Source organism: Lipophrys pholis (genome assembly GCF_963383615.2).
Source record: "Lipophrys pholis genome assembly, chromosome: 10".
In the NCBI taxonomy this organism is placed as follows: domain Eukaryota; kingdom Metazoa; phylum Chordata; class Actinopteri; order Blenniiformes; family Blenniidae; genus Lipophrys; species Lipophrys pholis.
Window position 1 is genome coordinate 25,826,226 of NC_137640.1, and position 22,993 is coordinate 25,849,218.

At 40.8% G+C, this 22,993-nt stretch overlaps 1 protein-coding gene across 2 annotated transcripts in view; it reads left to right on the forward strand.

The window, feature by feature from the left end:
- LOC308115601 (uncharacterized protein) overlaps nucleotides 1-22,993 on the forward strand; it is a 137,597-nt gene that overhangs the window by 65,189 nt on the left and 49,415 nt on the right. For both annotated transcript variants that reach the window (XM_080473188.1, XM_080473189.1), the window contains exon 4: nucleotides 22,775-22,980. In XM_080473188.1, the coding sequence (XP_080329314.1) occupies nucleotides 22,775-22,980 (206 nt within the window). The remainder of the gene's footprint in view (nucleotides 1-22,774; nucleotides 22,981-22,993) is intronic.

The following is a 22,993-nucleotide window of genomic DNA, read 5'->3' on the forward strand; positions in this document are numbered from 1 at the left end:
ATGTCCCAATTCCGTCATTGTGACTTTTTTTTATTGCTTCACCGTCCATTGTGCCCCTCAGGGAACAACTTTAACCCAGTACCATTGTGCTTTTAATAATTATGTGTGTATTTGTGTACCTATCTGCACTAGTGTAATCTCAGAAAAATGCAGTTTGAGAAAACTTCTGCATAATTGTTCTACCTGCATACTCTCACTGAAAGGTGATCAGATTGGAATTTGGTGTCCGAAAGTGAAAAATCAAAGTCAAGGTGAATTCAGGGATTCCTGTGTGCATGTGCTGCTTCTCATTCATCATTGACCCTGTTAGATGCTGATACTGGTTCACTTGTACCCATTTGCTCTTTGCTATTGTGTCTTTCATGGAAAATCTGTTTTCTGTCTCAAATCGACTTTTGAACTACAAGAATCTTAAAGTCCAAAGCATTCAAGAAGACTCACTGACAAAATGAAGGTCTCTGCATATAAGTAGCATCAATTGACCTGATGTCACTGTATTGAGTTTCACCTTTTTATAATCTACTGTGGCCTAGATAGATTTACGAAGTTGTGTCAATCCAGCCATTCTCTATAGTTTTACATTTCACTGGAATGGCTTTTAGTTCACGCTGGGAGGGATCACAAACCACTGTTGAATTACAGGCATTAACCTGCTTATTGATGGTGCACGCAGATATACCATGGTATGATGTAATGCTCTCTGTCTTATCTCATGCACTTAGTGTAAAGTGCGCCCCCCCTTGTGCACGTGTTTGGCTTTGTTACAGATGTGTGGTAACTAGGCAGCGTTTCTTAGGACAAGCCCTATCTTGTACAGTTTTACAGTTGCCTTGTTTCATTGGTGATTGTGTGAAAAGTGAGATGTCACAGTGGACGAAGTGGGCCAATTAATCTCCAGGCAAACCCCACACCCACCCTAACACCACCACCACCACCACCATCTCAACCACTACCACCACCACTGTATTAGTCCCCACCACACAATTTTCACTGTTACTTATTCTCCAAATCTTTCTCAAAGTGGAAACCTCCTTCAGTGTGCTGGTTTGGAGGATGTCATGTGGTCTTTTTCTTTTGTTATTTTTGTTTAATTTGACTGATCAACACTGTAATATCAGCCATAAACAAAACTCCAAGAGCTAATTCAAAATAATTCTATTTGCCCAAGACGGCTCATTTGATTTATCTGACACAATAGTCTTAACAAATTATAAACACTTTAGTGGTTTTTCCTACATCATCACACTGTTGTGGAGAAATGTCTCATTGTTTTCATTTAGCGCTAAAGTCCCATCCAGTCTAATCTGGCAAACATCTGAAAGTCAAACATCAGCTGCTTGTGGATATAGTATATTAGTATACGATTATTTTTTTAATTATAAATATAATGGAATGTGGCCCTGATATGTAACAAAAACATATGTTATAAAACATAGTGTAATAAACCTCAAAGTGTAACAACTGGTAAATAATGTAGCAAGACGCTGAGCCCAAACCTTAACAACATTTTAATATTACACTATTTGGCAGGCAAAATATTGTAATAATGTTATTACATCATATCGTGGGTGAATGATTTCATGTATTGGACTTGAATTTGACCTGCTTCACTTTGAAAAACACTGAAAGAATGAGCTGTAAAACTTTGGACTATTTGTTTATCAGTATATCTACATCCAGTTTATGGTATTTATGTATGATTCTGTTCTCTATAATCTGTAATTTATTTCTCCAATCATCAGTACAAAATAATAATATGAAATAATAATCAGTAAACACATGATGACATTTGAATTCTTGTTCAAATCTTTTTACATTATTGAGCAGCTATCACATTTTGGGTTTTATTACATTTTATTAATTACATTTCAGGCTCAGCACTTTAGTTACATAATCAGGCAGTTATTACATTTTGGATTTTATTCCATTATATTTTATAACAATTCAGCTCGTTGTTACATTTTGGGTCGTTGTTACATAGCAGGCACTAACAGGCCCCCACATTAAACTGGTATTGTACTTCTGAGTCTTTAAACTAGGAAGAGTTTAGCTTTTTAACCAAATAAGGCTCATTAAAAATAAATTACTTCTGATGACCAAAAATGGCAGAACTGTAGAAATGCAAGCAAATTAGCCCAGAAAACTTTACATAATGTAATTAAGATACTTAAATTTTATTTAGGTGGTGCTTTCTACAGTCCGTACAGGTGGACATTATAACAGTGCTTTAAAGCCAAATATATGAGCAGTGTGTCCATAAAATCTATCAGTGTATATACAACCATGTGTTAGTATTGTCTTTTAAATCAGCCAAACATCTCCCATTCCGAACAGATCATGTATGTCATTGTTTTAAGAGTTTTGTATTTTTGTTTACATTTTAATGTAGAACCTTTATAGAGTCGGTCCACTTTCGTCCTTCCTGTGGTTGCACTCACTTCCTGGGTCCATGTTTCCATTTCAGAAGGCCATTGTTTCTGCGAGTATCACCGATGCCAAAATGGTGGCAGAGCACATGCAAGAAGGTAAACCCATTGTCTCTGTAACAGTGAGGCTAAAACGGCAGACTACATGGAAGAATATATAAGTGAAAATAGTTCAACATATGTAATCAGAAGCAATGACAGGTGCCACAAACAGGATGATATTTTTTGTGGCAGTGGAACCTGTCAATAAGAGAGACATTTCAGACGGTGTCCGTAGAGTCGCTGCAGGATATGTGGAAATGTAAATGACTTAGTGAGTTACTCTTCAATATAAATCTTTCTATGTAACCTCTTTCATGAGGTTAATCCACACTGCCATTTTGAAAAACAGGCTTAAGTAACATGACAAATAATAGAAGAGTTTCATTTGGCTCCAAATTCCCCCAGAACACAATCGAGCTTGATGGACAGTGAAATTCAAACTATAGAGGATTCATCTTGCATCTTTCAGGTCTTCAGATCTGATGGCAGAGGGCATCTTCGTTTTAATGTTCTCCTTCAGGCTTTTCTTACCCAAAGTCTTCCATCACAAATCCAACGCCCGAAGCCTCAGGAAATACATCCCCATCAAACATTCAATCGGAGTTGGGCAGATGATGACATTAAAGACATGTAGATTCTTGCACACGTGGAAACGAATTAGCCGTTTGCCGATGAGCTTTCAGCATACCTCTGAACTGTGACTTATGTCTTTATCTGAGACTGCAATGAAACAAACCTGCATGTTGACATTTATGAGACCTTTTCTTGCTGATCAATATATTGTGTCCGTGTACACTGAGCACAGTCTCTTGGCCAAACTCCCTGATGCAATATTTCATCCATTTCTGAAGCTGTTATCAGGCAGCTACTGTACATCAAAGAGGCCCTACTGGTCTTTAGATTGACTACCTGCTGGTGTCCACATTGTTTTTAATAGGGTCCTCACAGCAGGTGGTGATACTACCATTTGTGTTGCTCTGCCCTTCTTCTGGACTCCCTGATGCTTCCCATGTTCCCTTTCTATAACTAAAACTGAAAGGGTACGGGGGTTTTCCTCCCACCCTCGAGTGCTGTGTGCTGATTTGATCAGGACTATTGTGCACGTCAAGGTCACGGCTAAGCAAAGCAAACTGTGCAAGAGTGCTTTTTGAAGATTCCCTCTCATTATTGTTGTTTCTTTTCTTTTCTTTTTCTTTTTTTTCCTCCCTGCCAGCAACATGCACTTAAAAACTCCTGACAGTTGCAATGACTTCATTGTGGGAGCAGAATCAAAATGCATGGTGAGCGTTGTGAAATATCAGAGCCCAGAGAGGGAAGCACGCTGCTGTGATTCTGCGCATGGACTTTGATCCAGCCCACTCATGCCCTCAGCCCCTTTTCCTTGATGTCTTTTAATGCTAATCTGCACCAACAGATAAAATTGAACTGACCAGGTGGGTAAATTGTTAATGTCAACCAATAATTTCAATGTCTGTCAAATAAATTTGAAAAGTCCAAATGACTCCTCACAAGCAATGCGGGGGAGGGGGGATTACTTTGACGCTTGGGGCTACATCGGCTTACCTGTCTGAAAGGGAGCAATGAATAATTTGATCACATTTTTCATCTCACTCGAGTGCTGAACAAACAGGAATCTGTGATTAACAGTTTTAATTAGGATTCTAACTTGACAAATTCGTACAGCCTCGCAACGTGCCTAAGATGAATAAATCACCGGCCTGGGATCATCAAGCTGCCTCTTAAGTGAATGTGCCTGGAGATTACTTTGTGATTCCACAAACTGTGAGTCAGCCCAGGCTGAGTGTGTGTGTAACTAATCCTCACCCCACCACATGTCAGGTGGAGGAAGTTTATGTCCGCTCAATGAGCTGACTACCCCGCTCAGGTATTGCACCCCTGTGCTTCTTTGGCATTTGGTCTTTGACTCCTGAAAGCTGGATGTCAAAACTAAGTGGAGTTGGTGTTCCTCAGCCTCACGGCACATTGTCTGTCTGCACACCTGGCTTATGAGGGCACTTTTAAAAACAGCTGACGAAAGTTGTGCCGCGAAGACGCGTTTTGAAAGAAACAATTATCGTTCATAAAATGTCTTAAAGGAGTGGAACAAATCTTGTTAATCAAGTTTTTGACTCACTGATTGTCCGAAATGAACCCATAACATCAGAATTGTGATCAGGCAATAGTCTACAAACACAGTTTAAAGTCATGCTTTTGATTAATTATTAGTTCAAAATGATGGCAAGGGTTTAGAAGTCCTGTTGGGAATAAACAATGATCTTTCATTATCCAAAATGATGTTGTGAACAACCACTTGGGATCAAAGATTGTTTGAATGACGATCCAAAAATATTTAAGATGAAATTACAATCTAATCTTAAGTTATAAAGGAAAGTTTTGTACTGAATCCTTTTATTTCATTTCCAAAATGAGGCTGGGAAGTCAGGCTTATGTTGAATTATGTGTCTTATTTTGTGCTGTGAAGTTCGTTAGTCACATGTAAGTTATAGGCCAGATAATGCAGTGAAAACAAATGGAAGTTTAAAATGTGAAGTCAAATCTTGCATCAGCTCAAATGATGGCCAAAAGTTACTATTAGGCTTAAATGTTAGGATGCAATTGTGCAATGAAGTCAATTTTTTTTTTTTTTATGTTTCAAATATTACAAAATCAGAAATAAGCAACAGGAATGTGATAGACGGAATGTGATGGGCTACATATATTAATTTAGATAACCATGACAAGAAATAGGTCCGATATAAAATCCCAGTCCAAACAAAATACATCAACTGAAGTTAAAAAAAATAAAAAAATAAAAAAAGTTTTTTTGAACGCTTAAGGTTTGTATTGAGATGATTTGTTGTGGGTGTTCCATCCATAGTGGTCATCTAGTCAAAAACAAATTAAGACAGACAGACCAAAGTGGGTGATTTAAGTGTTTATCTGTCTTTTAAGCATCCAGAAATGACAGTGTCGTCAGCATAATGTAGTAACTACAGTTGATTTCAACTTACATGTACTGTACATGTTCTGGTCCTGAAGATAATGATACTTTTATGGTGGACAGATCAGGGGAATCACAAACCCACAAAGAGATCCATCACAATGTTTGAAGCATGAAAAACGAGGTACTCTGTAGTTTGTTGTGAATGTTGCGACTTCGCAAGTGTTTTCGGCGGACCTGCATAGTACAAAGTGCAAATGTTCTATAGAGCCTACAATTATAAATTATTTGGAAATAAACCCAGAAGTATAGTCTCATTTGTTTTATAAATAAAACAGATATGGATAATAATCCATTAATTAATCCATCTTCTCAACCTCTTCGCCCTGTCCAGGGCAATTGGGTGCTGGAGCAAATCCCAGTTTATTATGAGCAAAGGCAGGCTACACCCTGGACTGATCGCCTGTCCACCTGAAAATGGATCAAAATCCTGAACACAATTAGTTTACTTCAGAAAAGACTGAATAATTTCATCAAAGACCACATGCTGATTGAACATTCACCAAAAATTGCTTGTATCTACTTTTTTAAATAGGGCAATGTATTCAACTGGATTGTTCTGTAACATAAAGCGCTGATACACAGTGTGTCGAACAATGAGGCTTTTTTTTTTTTTTCCCCTGCTTGTTCTCCCCAAGCTCTCAGAGGCCCGTCCTTACGGTGCAGCATGCATAAATTTACTGCTACAAAAAGTACTGCACCATAATTTCAAACTTGCAGTTTAGGTAGGAGTTATGGATGGTGACACACCATCCCTCACGCCCACATGACCCGCCCTAATGCCAAATTTAAACATCAGTAATGTGCACTGGTGTCTGAAATTCCTTTGTGAAATGTTAAATTCAAATCTTGATGATATGCATCGTAACTATTGTAATCAGACATCCTGAGCCTGGCCTCCATTATTAATTGTCCAAAGCGTAAAGATTTATTGTAGTCCTGCAGAAGCATTATTAATTTTCTGGTTGATTATACCTGTGGGCGGAAACAACACTCCGCTGCATAGAAGCATCTGCTAAATGAAAATGTATTCTTCACATGAAAAGATGTCCTTGGAGAAACAACAGATCATTTTTGCTTTCATCAAACATATGTAAAAGTGCTGTTGATTAAGGGTGCGTCATGAGGGGAAGGATGCAATGAGCAGTGCCTAATGATCGTCTTTGTTCAGACTTGTAATAGAAAGTTTATTGTGCATGTGCGGTCGAGTCCAAGTAAGCACCGTCCCTCTGGATCATTTGCGCTCCGTCACCTGGCAAAGCGCCTCAATCCTGCATCTCAAACTTGCACCTGCATAGCCCAATGGTGGATTGCACCGTTGTGACACCGGTGGTTTACATTCCAGAGGAGCATCGCAGAGTGACAGAAGTATGTGTACGATACAAAAGTGCTCTTAGCCAGGCAAGTCTGGGTTCGCCTGGGCCGCAAACCAGCAGGCCAAGTTCATACTTAAAGAGAGTGCTGGGATCTGAGTGCTCAGAGGAATGCACAGGTGCAGACACTCTGCAGCGCACAGTCCCACAGAAACACTTGATCAATTTGACACTTTGCAGGGCCGGGGCCAGTGGCAGGTTCCTGTGGGACCGTGTCTGGGCCCCACGAATAAAAAGAATAGCCCCCTGTGCTGTCATTTATTTTTATTTTTTTCTTCTACGCCAGCCTCAGAGTATCTTGGTTGCCACAAACCAGCTCTTAGTTAGTGACGGGAAAGTAGCCCCTGCCAGAAAGTAACTAAAACCCAAACATTTACTGACACTGAGGCAAACAGAAGAAGTTGTACGGAGGAAGGCGCCAATGTCAGGAGAAAGAGAAACACCAGGAAAGTTGGCCAACTTTTAAGCAGTCCTGAAGAGCTGACATTTCCTACTACATCAGTGGATTACTCTCACCTGGTCCAGGACCACATTCACTACAGGGGAAGGGTTGTAAATCTGATCAATTAAATCTACCTAAACAACTGGCGTATCACAATACACACAAGCTTGGTGTGTTTATCCAGTGGCACGTGAATACATCCTTGTAAAATGAGTCAATGCTGGATCAATGTTGAAGGTCTTAGCTTGGAGACTTTTGCTCATCAGAAGAAAGCACACTTTATATACAATCCTTCACGGAACATCAGTCCAAACACATACGAAAGAATCAGTTCGGTTAACTACCAAACATTGTTTTTTTTATTGTTGTTGCTGTCAAATTAAATTGAAGCCTGATATGTAACAACAACCCAAAATTTAACAACGACCCAAATTGTTATAAAACATAATGTAATAAAACCCAAAATGTAATAAATGGTCGAAAACGTGGCAAAAGGGCTGAGCCCGAAATGTAATAAAAGCTAAAATGGCATAATGTAAAAAGATTTAACACAAATTAAAATCGTATCTGTTTAATGCGCATACCTTATTTTGTACTGATGATTGGAGAAATAGATTACAGATTATAGAGAACAGAAGACTATAAATGACTCTGGCAACAGCAATCCTACATGAATACCATAAACTGTATATAGATATACGTATAAACAAATACTCCAAACGTTTAGAACTCATTCTTTCAGTGTTATTCAAATTGAAGCAGTTCAAGTTCAAGTCCAAACCATAAATCATTGACTCACTCTATGACGTAATAAAATTATTACAATATTAGAAGGAAAATATTTTGCCTTCCTATAATGTAATATTAAAGGTTTTTAAGTTTTGTGCTCAGAGTCTTGTTACATTATCAACCAGTTATTACATTTCGAGTTTTAATATATCATTTTTTATAACAATTCGGGTCGTTGTTACATTTTAGTAGTTGTTTCATATCTGGCTCTAACAAGGCTGTCCTGTAATCCCCATCTCAACGCTGTTTTCAGAAAGTTTCGTGGTCAACATGTTTTGAAGCTAGATTGTGGAACAAAGAAGACATGGAGCTCCAGGCTGAGCGGTAGCGACACAGAGCGCTGCTTTTAGCCTGTAACATACATCAAACGCTCAAACAGGCAGGACTCCATGGGCCAAAGCCAAGGAGTAATCTTTGGGAATGCAATGCATTAGTTTGTTTAGAGGTTGCCAAATGAAGAGCACAAAGACCAACCCAGACTTCCTAACCGTAAAATTTTATTAGTTCAGCTTTGTTCCTCTGCAACTGGAGGCATAACAACAAAATAAGAATGAAAACTGAAGATTGCCAATAAATATTTGAGAGGAATCTGTTGTACACTGTCAAAAAAACTACTGGACTTGTGGCTTGGCTCTTGTGTCCTTGAGCAGGAAAATGAGCTCACATAGAAGAGCACAAAGGACAAGATGGATTGTTTTAGAGCGTCCAGTAATTAGTCCTGACCTAAATCCAACTCCAAACCTTTGAAATGAGCTGAAATCTACCTTGCCAGTAAGAGTGCATTTACACATAATGACAACAAGGGCCCAGGGCGTAACACAAGCCTCTTCCGCAACTAGGTATATATATATGGCTCCACACACACCCCAGTCATTCTACCATCAGTTGTTGGACAGTTCAGAGGCTCCAGATCGCTCCACATCCAGGGAAATGCCTTAGAGTTGCACAGAGAGGAGGAGGCGGCAGGGGAGCGAATGCTCTAACGTTGTTTTGGCAGCCAAAAACATGTTCCACGAATATCAGGAATGTCACGCCCATTTAAGAACCTTGATCAGATGCATTACGTCACATAAAGAATGTCAGGAAGTGCCAGGAATGACAAAAAATGTATATTCATAACTAATCGTGCCTATGTGTAAATGCACCTAAACTAAAGCAGCTTTAATGTCTCATATTAGAAAAAAAATCCAGTGAAAAGAAGTTAAAAGCTTCTAGATGGATTCATGAGATGTTTGCACACACCAGACACTTTATTAGGGACACCTTGCTTGTACCGAGTTGGACTACTTTTCCCCAAATAACTACTTTAATTCTCCATGGCAAAGACACAACAAGGTGCTGGAAGCACTCCTCACAGATTTTGGTCGATATTGACATGAGTTGCCTTTCCATCGTCTCAAAATACCCAGTATCCGTTCCCATCCGACCTCTGGCATAAACACAACATTCTGTAACAGAGAACTGCAGCTCACAGGATAATTTCTCTTTTTCGAACCGTCCTCGGTAAACTCTCGAGATGGCAGTGAGTGAAAACCCAGTTTTAGTGCTCAGCTTGACCTTTAGCTCATCTTCGCCATGTCTGCAAGCCGAAATACGCTGAGCCACTGGCGGGTGATTGGCTGATTAAAGTGGACGTTCAGTGTCTATGTGCAGTCAAAAGTTGAGGGACAAAATATTAGTGAGCGATAACTGTTTGTACACTTTGTATGTGGATTTGTTCATCTCACCAACTCTTGGATATTGTATCTAATATTTCCCTTGAATTTGTTATTCAGAATACTAACACTTCTGACCAGAGCTGTAAGTATTTGCAACTAGTTTGTGCTGTGGCTGCATCCTGAAGTTTCTCTGTCAGAGATGATCAGTCAGGAGAGACTCTATGAAGAGCTCTATTTGCAGCTCCATTGATCACAAGAGATATTACTGTCAGAGGAAATTTCCTTCCACTTTCAATAACCAAATTAGATTAAATATGCAATTAAAAAGCCTCCCTCATAAAATTAGAAAGTAAGGACACGATGTGGTATTGCTATGATACTGATTAGGAGTCTTGCTCAACAGCACGCTGGTCTTATACTAAAAGAGACATGAGCTTGATTACAGCGATGCCTGTGAAACATCTGTGGCGAGGACGAGACGGGGGAACGGCGCTCTGTTTGCCCCAGTCCTCTCTCTGCCCACTACGACACAGAGGCAGATTAATTAACAGACCTTTGAGGCCGATGAAGACAGGTGGCGAGACTCCTGACAAGAGACAGATCTGAAGCCCCTCATACAAAACCAATTTCAAGCGCCCTCCATTTTTCAAAAGCTCATCAAGGTGAAGAACGAGAGAGTTGAACCGGCGTGGCTGCGGAATTTGTTTCTCTCCGATTGCTTTGTCAGGACATCTTATCTGATGGCGGATGACCAAAACCCCGCCCTTCACAGACGAACTCTCCCTCTTGCTGTCTCTCCGTCTGACACACAATGCGTCCTTTATTCTCAATCTTGCGATTTTCTTTACACTGAACCGGGAGTCAATTCGTCAAGGGTGTTACCGGGCGTCCTCACACGGCGCATTTGCAGGTCACCGGGGCTTTTTAGCAGACTTCGGTCTGGAAACGATTATTAGAGGTGGACGCAAGTTATCAACAATGCTGATCGACGAGCAAACCTCCAGCAGTCATGTTTGTGATAGTTTGCCTCCACCGTCTACAAAACCTGCAAGAAGGTATCGTGAAGAGGGAAGTGAAAGGTGTGTGCAGGCAAGATGTTGACCAAGTTGTGACAAAGGATTTGATCTTTACAAGAGGATCTCAAGCTTGAAATCTGAAGCTTATAAATTTCACTGCTACAGCCTAACTAGGTAAAACTGGGGTGTATATGTGGCGCAAGAACTAAAATGAATTTGACCTCATAGTTTGATCTAAATCATTTTTACAGCTTTGTTTATTTTTTGCCTTTATTTTTTATTTTTTTATGAGATGCCATCCTAATGCTATAGTACCATATATTTTCCTAGGGAACAATCACAAATAACTTGATGCACGAGAGTGATAACACCTTGTCAACAATGTATTTGTGTTGAATGACGGAAACACCTTCTGAAGTCAACAATCAAACCAATTACCGTCAGACTGTCTAATCTACTGCCACCATTTTGAGTCACTACCGTGATGTAGTAAGTCGCCCGTCTGAGCAGTTTGTTTTCAATCCCACAAGAGAAACTTTAGTGGCAGAAAGTGTCAACTGAATGACAATAAACAATAAAAACAACAATGCCAAACCTTTTTGCAACAACAAACCAAACAAAAAACTAAAAACAGACCGCCAACTAACCAAAAAAAAATTCACCTGATGAGTCTTGAGGATCAAATCTTCATAGGCAGACTCTCAATTCATTGTCGTTTTAATCCTTTTTATAGATTTACTTTTTGGGAGGAACTCATCAATCGTACTGCCAAAACATCACCTCCAGAACTCTTGATTATAGAAAACTTGACTCCCGACATAGTTTTATCTCCCAACCAGGATCCATCCCTCCTCATATGCAGAACACATGCTTTGCATAGGGCCTCATGTTTTCCTATGGGCCTCATTTGATCAACAAACTGCAGTGCAATTATATTCTACCATAGTGTGATCTACACTTTAAGCAGCCCTAAACATTTGCTTGCAAAGCACGCATACCAGTCAGTGAGGTGAGAAAGGTTGCCAGTCATCCACCCACAGCCCCTTCCCTTTGTTAATGATGGATTGTAAACGTCTGATCAATCAGCGTTCGGACACCCGTGCAAGTGAGGAGACGGCGACAAAGGAACTCTTTGTATCCTGATGCAGCGACACAGAAATTCCCCCAAAAAACAGGAAATTCAAGCTTCATTCAGAGGTGGAATAATCAAGCAAAAGTTTGTCCATGTTCACTTTATCTGCAATTAATGACACAATAAAACTCTGCTCGCTGCCGCCTGTTTATGCTCCTAAAGTAATAGTTATTTCCAGCAGCAGACATTTCCCGTCTTAAAAAGACCTGTTAATGTAATGACTGCCAAAACATACTTTGCTCTTTGCGGGCGCTCACGCGGTGAACAAAACCCTGTTTAAAAATGGATGCTTCATTTCCAACAGGCCAAAATAACATTTTACTAACTGATGTAAGTGATATGAAGCTGAGCTTCGTGAGGTAACTCGTTCCTCGACTGGCCCTCACAGTGCTGACAGCTCAGCTAAACGGAGCCTCATAATTTCCTTTTGCAGCTTTGGCCCCTCTGCAGTGACTTCCTGAAACTCTCACATTATTGTTTTATTTGCACAAAAGACTATAGTTTTCCATCTAAAATATGTGTGGAATCGCACCGTGTCCATGTTAACGTTCACTTACAAACACACCTCTTTGTAAGCTCACCACGATAAAATACAAATTAGAACGGTTACAGGGGAAAAATAGCTTCATTCAGTGTGAAGAGACTCTGTTGCTTTCAATGCTGTCAGTGTTGGTTTGTATGTACTTTTTAAGGAATAACAAAAACAATATGTTGAAAGCTTGAAAGGGAAAGGGAAAGAGAAAGAGAAAGGTAAAAATAGATGAAATTGTTGGAGGGGGTAAAAATGGTTAAAATAGCTCAAATTGATTAGTATGTGGTTAGTATTTCTGCCTGTCACATGGAAAACCCTTTTTTTTAAATTTCTTAATGGTGAGTCTCCAGTTCCGGGGTGGCTGAAGGTTGCAGGTTCAATTCCCCATCTCTCACTGACCACACATCAAAGATGTTCCCATTGGATGGATAGTCGGCCTCACATGGCAGCCACATCCATTGGTTTAGAGGCAGTGGTGGCCAAGAAGTTAAGGAGGCAGACTTGGGATTAGAAGTTTACAAGTTCAAGTCCCACGGCAGACGTGACTCCCTGAGCAATACCCCTGCACTGTAATGTGGCCGTCCACTGGTGGCTCAATGACAATTCATTTCCAATAGATAGGAAAATAAAGACTCAATAGTTGGATGAGTCTTCTTCTTTAATGGCAGTTTGCATCCATAAAGTTGCTTTACCGCCATCTGCTGGTTTGATCTATCTACATTTTTTCCCACCACTCTCGACGTCCCTGATGACGGTTTCCCTCTTGCTCTTATCAGCAGCTTTTTTTATCCCTGATAACTTTCCCTTCTTCTTCACTTGGCTTCAACGGCGGTTGGCATCCGTCAAGTTACACTACCGCCACCTGCTGGTTCCAGTTAGTCCATATTATTCTCACCGCTCGAAGACATGTGACTGTAGTGAAATATGTATGAGCTTTTAGGAGCCAATTGTGTGAGTTTAAACACATTCTGTCGCTCAAACTGAATTTTAGTTAAGCAGAAACCTGCGTACTGGTCGTAAAGGTTGCAAACGGCTGGTTTAGGACGTCCATCCTGCTCCAAACCATTTCTTGTCTGCAGTACATTGAGATTATCTTTCTGAACAGGACCCCCCACTTGGTTTACTGCAATGCAATCATCAGCACATAACAGCAATGCTCCTATCCACTGGCAATTAGTGCATATTAATGTGCTACACTCACATCAATGTGATTGAGCACGTCTGTTAGCGATGTGCATATATAACGTTCTTTGCTCTCCTTCCCTCGCGCGACTCTCCAGCTAACCCTTCTCAAGAGAGTCTCAGCGGTGGATGGTAGGATCCACCCCAGCTGTCCAAACGCGGCTCCCTCAGGGACGGTAATTTCCAAGCAATCCCATGAGTGAGTCAAAAGAGAGAAAGCCCACTGAGCGTGAAGATTAGGGAGTAGGAATCACACTTTCCTATTAAAAAGTCTTCTTCTTTTTTTTTTTCCCACCCGGGGAGAAAGTATAATGGCAAATTAAGTTCTCAAAGATTAATGCAGAAGGTAAATATTTTAGTGCAGGTACTTATCGTCAACCCCCCCCCCCCCCCCCCCCCCCCAAAAACACACACATCAGGATGGACACCTCCCCTTTTCTCTCCCTTCCCCCGCCGCCGCTCTCCCAGTGTGTGTTGAAACTGCTTCGATGCATAAGGAGTCTAATGAGAGGAGAGATTCCAAGCAGCCTGATGGCTCTCATCAATCACCTTTCTCCTTTGGAGGTGTGATGCTGGCCCTGGGGGAGGGGTGGGAAGGGGCTGAGTGAGTGGGGAGGGGATGGCTTCAGGCTTTTAATCTCAATAAGTTAATAGACTTTGGAGTTTGGACCCACTAAGTAGAACTCCATTCCGGTTGTTAGCAAACAAACAGCATGTACACTGGAGACTGTCTCAGGAGCTGCCTGGCATTTCCCCATTACTTAGTTAATTTGTGTTGCACCTCAAGTCAGGAGATCTAGCCGGAGTTAGTCAATACACCCATAACGGCCAGTAAAAGGTTACTAAGTACTTGAACAGAATAGGAAAAACGATCCGGATCCGTGCTCCAGCCGGGGTCGTGGACGAGGACTTTGATTTATAGCTATCAATATTTTAAAGTATGATTTCTTGTTCAACTGAAGACATATATACATGGAACCGACCGCGGATGGAGGAGTTTTCGTGTCTTCCTCATGAATGATGGTGGTGGGGGGTTGATGAGATGTGCTGCAGGTCGGGACAAGCAGCCGCCGCCGCCACCGCCATGGTAGCACAGTCGCTGTAGCGGACTGGTTGTGTTTACGGAGGAACTCAGCCATAGGGCAAAACTCTCTTGTTTACCATTCTGCCTCCATCCCCCCCGGTTACCTGTGATCATGAGTTTAGGTCATAACTAGATGCAAGCAGCTGAAAATAATGTCCTGGACGGTTTGTTGGTTCTTCCTCGCACAAATCAGGTGAGGAGTTCAGGCATCCGGAAGACGAGCAAGTCTTCAAAATGGTCAAGATCGGATCCGCACATGTCCAGAAAAACCATCACAAGACGGATCTCGTACAAACCTGGTGACTGCTCACTTTTATACGTTTTTCATTTCATTCCCTAGTGTCTTGCTTTTTTAATTTCCGTGAGAGTTTGTGTATCCATCGTAGTGGGACTTCTCTGCAGTGTTCAGGAAGATCAACATTTCGTATAGTGGGTCTGCAGCCTTTTTTAGAGGCAAGTGAATCTGGGAGAGAATAAGCTTTGCTCCTATTAACCAACATTAATCTAGTGGAGGAGTTCGAGGATCTCGTAGTGTGACCAGCTTTGGGTCACTTGCTGACTTCGATAATTGATTTTCTACGAATACACAGACAGTACTGACAATGTAGTACAGCATGGTAAAATGTGTCCTTTGAAATCATGTTTACACTTTTCTTTGGTTTTACATTTCTACATGTTAGGGCAAAATAAAAGAATATAAATGAGCTCAATTGACAAAGACAGCATTCGTTGAATATCACCGTTAATAAACAGTTTTACGGAGAAATAAAAGAAAAACAAAGACAAACGTTTGCTGAAGGTTGACATTTCAGCTGGCTTTTTGCCTGAGACTTGTTATATACGCATCATTCAGAAACATACTTTTCACCTCATTTCTGGTCTTGGAGTTGACATTATCTTTAAAGAGAGTCAGAGACGTTAAAGTTTTACCCATGTGACAGACTTGACATTTATTAGCTTTGTCGCTAAAGCTAATGGACTCAATTAGAAGCAGCCTGCCTTTGTCTGCTCAGCTCTGGAATCAAGGACATGCGTATCATTTTTTGCTTGATTTTCATCTGAAAGAGCGGATTGAATTAGAAGTGATGTGTAGTTTCACTACTTTTTTTTGTCCCTGATTATTTGAATAAAATGGTGGAACATCAGAGACTGTGAGGGGACAAGTGTCACAGTCCTTTGAATGATGGGTCAGATCTTCTGACAGAGACTTCAGGTGGCAAACATCACGTTTGTCTCCTTTGGTATATCGGTCTGACAGATGCTGCATCGTTAATTATCTCCTCGCTGGACAACATGTTTGCGTTGCTCCTCCTTCAAGGGAGAGACGCCTAATGTGGAAAATATGCAAAAAATGTATTTGGGTTGACTGTCCGGTCATTAATAATGATTGTGTTTGGATAAATAGTGGCCTACTTTCTGAATCTGTGGATCTAAATATCCCCAATGGGCTGCCTCCCTCCTGTATTGATTGATTGGTTTAGTGTTTAAAGGTCAGAGTCATAAAGCATCAGCATGTACATAACAGACTTATTTTTCTTCTTTTTTTTTTTTTTAAACAAATGTTTAATGTATTGCCTGTTGACGTTTTAAGTTATAGCTCGCACTAGTATTTGGATTACTTTGTGTTATATGAATTTAAGAAAAGGTGCAGGGAGTGGTAGTCCTGACAAGATGCACCTGGGATGTATATCCTCATATTCTGAGCATTTCATCATGGTTTCTCTCAGAAAAATGTATTTGTGCATCTAAATGCTGGAAACTTTGGGTTGGAGTCACATGGACAAGTAACAGATGTGATGGTCTGTCTCTTTATTGTTGTCTTGCTCAGCTTCTTTGCAGATAATTAATTTGGGGGGGGGGTGGGGGGGTACAACAAACACATTGAGCCTCTTTTAACCCGATTCAGACTGCTTTGGCCTTGGTGAGACTGAAAAGCTTGTGTCCCTCTGATGGATGTGACGCTAACAGCTTCATTTCAAGTCCGTCTTTTCAGAACTGCCACCAAAAACCTGTTTCAATTGAATTCAGTCACAACAAACCTTTAAGAACTGACCAGCACGTACACTTCAGCCCCCCCACGCCCCCAATCACAACTTCCTAAATATCAAAAGGAAAGCTTTCACGGTGTAGCAGCACATTTGCTGAGTATTTACCCAGAGAGAAGAGTATATTCATGCTTCCTGCAAGATTGATTGAAAACTTGTGTTTTGGTTTGTGTGGCTCTGGATGTCTGTTCTGTGTTTGGCTCACAAGAATGCAACAAGCCTGTTTGCTCCCAATAACCAACATTACACACACACACGCACGCACACACACTCACACACACATTGAGCATTACTGAACTAATTAATCACACGCACAAGAAAAATCACATTTGTTTAATTCTGATAAAACGCAGCTTAAAATACAATCTTCTCCGAATAATTACTTTCAGGACAAATAATTATTTCCAAATGAATTAAATGGTGAATAATGGCTGGAGGATGATCAGGCCAAAAAAGTATTTTGAATATAAGGTAGTTAAAATGTTGGGTCCATTTATTAAAAGGAGTTAATGGTAGGGATGCACTGATACCAATACCGGTATTGGGTCTGATACTGCACGGAGTACTTGTACTCGGAAAAAGATCCCTACAACTCGATGAGTGCTACATGATGTCATGGGTCACTAACTTCGGCAGTGGTTATACCAGAGAGGACGAGTGGTGTCCTCGGTTTGGAGATTATAGGTTATTTAGAATGACAAACCTAAGACTGACAGTAAATTATATTCAAAATATCAAGAGAGCAAAAGCTACTTTGTACAACACCAGCAACTTAATCACCAGACATTTGGACCAGCAATGTTTGCTCAATGTCGCTAATTAGCTAAACTGCTAAAAACAAGCCATGCTACATGCTAAAGTGTTTTGGGGCTCAAACACCAGTGTCTATTGCACTGTACATTTTGTAACACGGCCTTTGAACTACGTATTTGATTCATTTTTATTTTATTTTATTTTATTTTATTTTATTTTATTTTATTTCATTTTATTTCATTTTATTTCATTTTATTTTATTTTATTTTATTTTATTTTATTTTTGTTTTGTTTCTTTTTTTTTGTTTTATCTTATTTTATTTTATCTTATTTTATTTTATTTCATTTTATTTCATTTTGAAGCTTGTACAGCACATTAGTCAATGACAGTTATTTCAAGTGTTTTCTAAATAAACTTTGATTTTATTTCTGTGTGTTAGGTGGCAGTAGTGACTCACTGCAACACTATAATTCTGTATAAGTAAACCCCCAGGTCCTAAACAATATGTAGACCTATTACCAACCACAGTACCGTAACAACAACAAAGACTAATTTCCACTTGATCCGACACGCAGCGGGAAGTAAATGTGACATTGTTTTGATCATTGACCAAGTAGAGAATGTGTAATCCAAAAAAACAACACCAACAAAAATACTGTTTGACTTTCACTTGGGAGTTGCCCCGTTCCACCTCCAGCAGGAAATAAAAACAAAAAGAAAAATCACCTCAAAAGAACCTGATATGAGTGGAAATTGCAACCCGGTAATTTAATCAGAGGGGCCGAAATCAAAGGAGGCAAAAGTTCAGGATGTGAATGCGCTGAAATGTATCAGTTCCTTTAGAACGTCCTGACATGGCTCAGTCGTGGAGGAGCAAGCCTCGACAGAAAGGCCTGAGTAATGAAGATGGATGCGTTCTGTTATCAGGCAGCCACTTACTGGGGCCTGATGTAACCTTAAACATTGAGGATAGCTCAGTTGTACAAAGACTCTAATTAATGAATAGCGGCCATGAAAGAGGACAAGGCAAGTGTGCATTTGCAGATGAATTCAAGACACTAATCAAACGCTGGTGGAGTCGTTTGGTTCGTCTCGAGAGAGAAAGAGAGAGAGAGAGAGCGAGAGAAGAGATGTTTGGCGAGGACTTAAAGCAGTGTTTACATGCTGGCTTAATGACTGCATGCATCAATCAGTGTTTTATGTATGTGCATGTTCTTTTCATTCCTGTTTAACTGCTGAAGTGTTACATAAACTCATGCCAAGCACTGAGTTAAGAAAAAGAGCTGCATGGAGACAAACAGCACACTCAACACCAAACCACAGCCACTGCTTTGTTGGTAACCTATTGAGAAGCGGGTTTCCATGGACGGGCCAAACATATCATCCTCGAGTGTGAAGGTTTAAACTGACCAACCTGTTTCTAAAGCAGGGAAGGAGAGGTTTTCACATCACAAAGTCACAAATCTAAGCACAGTGTGCAATCTTCATCTGTAATTTGCCATCGGCAGACATTAATTAGGTCGGATCTTTGCCCTGTTGGATAACATTTTAAAAGATTGTGCAGCGTTCATAACCACAGTTCAGATTTTTTTTAATGCAGAACAACTAATCCACAAGGCTAAAAGACTAAAATGCATACAAAACGTTGTGTAGGTACTATTTTCTATAAATTGCCGCTCAGACACTATATTAGTTTGAGCTCACGGTTAATCAAAGCCACATGAGGTTGGATTCAGGCTTTCAAGGGGGTAAAATGTAGATTTTATATAAATCCTGAGTAGTAAATTTCACTCTTTATGCCCGCTTTTACTGCTCTGGTACAAACACGGTTTCCATTAAGATACAGAATATACAAATGGGGATCACCATGTGAACATGGCTACCAAATGTTGTTTGATAGTTGTGGGTTATTGGACCAATGATACACTAAATCTGGATTTGGTTCCATGTTCGACAGTTTTCTTCAGCACATTTGGTCATAAGCAATGTTCCTACAGTACAAAGCACAATTATGTATTCATCTGATTACAGGAGTGTTTTTAGCTCAGCTTTGTGGAGTACATGATGCCATTGGTGGGGGAATTGCAACTGGAGGTTCACACTAGACCACCACCTCAGACCTGAGGCCTGTACTACGACGCTGGATTTTCTCTTATCGACATAACGTCAAGGATTAACCCTGGGTTTTCCGTACTACAACGCTCGTTCACTTCTCACCAGGATATTTCACCGTGGTGACTGACGCTGAATGTCTAACCTGCTCCGGAGCTGGATATGTTCTCGATAAGAGGTCAGAGCTCCGCCTCCTGACCAATCAGAGCTCTTGGAAAATGCCCTGCCCCTTCTTAAATGATGTTGATTGGTGGGCGGGTTCAGTGCTGAACTGCAGCTGAGAGGAGTTGAGAAATGAATTCAGAGCGATCTTTTTGACATAATAAAATATATCCTGGTCACTGAGGCTTTGAAGGATGTTTTTGTTCTTGACTTGTTCCATGTCTGTTTATCTGTAGTAATGAGGTTAATGGTCACACCTGACAGAACTGCAGAAACATGAATTTATGGAACGCAGAACTACTCGTGTCGTCACAGTGATGAATTAAAATATTCCAACACAAAACACAAGAGAAACTCACCTCATAACAACTGAATGGAAAATGTAAACTAAAAGAAGAACAGTGAGGAAATTCAGCCCGACACGTTTCTGCTGTAATTAAGTGAAATTGATTAATTGTAGTCCCCCGGCTAGCTCAGTAGGTAGAGCATGAGACTCACAATCTCAGGGTAGTGGGTTCGTGTCCCATGCCGGGCGCCACCTTCCTGTGGGCTCACCACCTGCAGGAAGGTTCTTAAATGGTGCAATCCGGCAATGGATAAGTGGAAGAAAATGAATGAATGATTGATTGGACGTGCCGTCCGTTTATATGGCTGATAAATTAATCTGGTATAAACTAACACACTAACAAGTTGGGAATGTTCTGGCTTAGGCTGCAGCAGCAGTGTTGCTTTTAGCTGCTGGATGTGTTTTAATTCTTCATATTCTCTGAGAATAATCGCTCCTTCAGGAACCTGTAAACTGCCACGGATTTCTCCGTGTGTGTGATTGGTCAGATGCTGCAAACTCCGCCCCTTTCACGTGAACACACACACGTAGGTCTGAGTTGAACCAGAGAGTTGATAACCCGCGCCGTAGTGACGGTGATCTGGATCGAGCACATCTCGATAAGTTAACCCAGGAAACAGAGAGAGATCCTGGATATGTTGAGCACGGTTCGTAGTACGGGCCTCTGGTCTCAACACATTGTTTTGTTTACATGACCAGGGGCGACTGGTCATCAGGGGCAGGAGGGGCTGAGCCCCACCTGGTGTCATCAGAAAGGACTGCATGCAAAGTATGCTAATATTTCTTTAAGATTATCTACAGTATTTTCTTGTCTGTGAATAAAACTTCCTCTAATATAGCGCATACTTACTGTGTGAGGACTGTACTCCCTGGTTATTGGTCTCCTCTTGCGGTTTCAGGTTGTTTCCTCCTGACCCACACCATGGTGCATTAGTGTAGCTCGCCCCTCTCTCACCATGCAGTGTGTATTGGATGCAGTAAAGTGAAAGTGCGCGTGCTCAGGCTGTAGCTCAGTTCATTCAGATCACATGATTTTGATGCCGAGTGGGGCTTGAAACCCAAAGCCCCACTAACAACGTCATTTAGATGCTCAAAGCTGATTGGCTGGTGCTGATTGAGGCGGAGCTTCACAGAACCGGAGCGAGTCGTCACAAATACCATCTTGTTAGCAGCTAAAGCTAACAAATACTTTTGAATAAAAATTTATTAGTTTGATTATTTACGAGGACGAGTTTGAAACGCTTAGTTTAGCAGAGAAAATTAAAATGAGTAGTTGTAAACTGTGTGACACGGTGAGGAACACTTATTAAGAATCTCATTAATTTGGAGTTTTACTGGTGGTGGAGTGGTGGAGCCATTATGACCTGGTTCTAACCCCATCCTTGATATTTCTTTTTTTTTATTGAATTTCTTTTTTTTGATCCGCTGTTTCCATGGCTAAACATTTTTTACGGGATCAACTCCTATATAGTTGTTATAATGTTGTGGCTTAAAGGTTGTGCACACACTTTACTTTGGAATTCAATAGTGTCACTCGACCTAAATAAAATCTTGCCCCACCAAGTATTTACATCTAGGAACGCCACTGTACATGACTGTGACATTTCCAATGCCAGAAAAATATCATCTTTGGAAATCTAAACAACGGAACTCCAACATCTCTGACAGGCGTTGCACGTCTGTAAGCCCACTGCTGTTGCAGCTTTTCACCACATGTGCGATCAACTACAAGGCAGGAGAACGCTGGTGCTGCTCATCCTTGTGAATTTAAAAGCATTTCTACAAGACAACGTATATCTACGGTCATTAACTACACCATCATCTGCAAAAGTGCAGATACTTCTCCCCATACACCAGATACTGAGATGATTATTTTTTTTTTTTTTAGGTTTTATTTACATATGTACAATGAAAAGGTTGTCATCTGCAAGTGTAACTTTTCTGAAAGAATTACACCATATCTACATTGTTCTCGTGCGAAGAAGATCTTGGTGTGCAACAAAAGTGTCTCATTCTCACCTACCCTGCTGCACCTTACTCATTCCCAAAGCTCAACTGGGTTGACCTAAAAACAGCTGGTGTGAAAGCACCCTAAGATTGGTAAACAGGGTGCTGTTTTCTTCAGACGGATGGGTGATGCAGCTATATCGTCCTTCATGACAAAACACGTCAAATAAATGTCTTAAATCTCACCTCTCGATGTCGGCATGACAATGTTTAACATAGAAAAGGTGGAAACGATTGTGTTACGCCTCAAGTCACACATGCCTGCATGTATGTAGTTATACATACATATAGTTTTATACCGGTTTGTTGTTCAGTTGTTAATGACATTGCTGCGTCTGCTCTGTTACATACAATTTGTTTCACAGACTATAGTTCAAAATCTTTGAAATATATAACAAATGTATCGGTGTAGTTATATCACCAATTATATGGCCTTATAAACTGGTTCATTTGGTAAAAGAAATGTAAAATTCACATTTCTTGAACAAAGAAGGAATGATCTGTTCAGAAATGGTCAGAACTTCATCCAACAAGTCTGAAGTTGATGTCGATCCGTTCGATTTTAATGGAATTGGACTGAGTACAACTGAAGATGTCCCAGTCCTTTGATGATTGGTCGTCCACGCGGTTGTACTGATGACTGATGAGCCTTGCATGTTCCTCTCCTCTAGTACCAGCTGCAGAGGAGCTCTCCGTGGCTCTCCGTGAGCCTCCGGTGGCAGACGTGGCTCGTCTTCCTTCTGGCGTTGGGGCTGCTGGGACTGGTTCCATACGTTGTCCACCGCATGATGACCGCCTTCACCAGCCCTCCTCCTCCAGGCACCTTTAAAGTGGCGGCGGCCTCCTTCGGCTTCCTGACAGAGGTCCTGCTTATCAAGTGAGTACTTTGT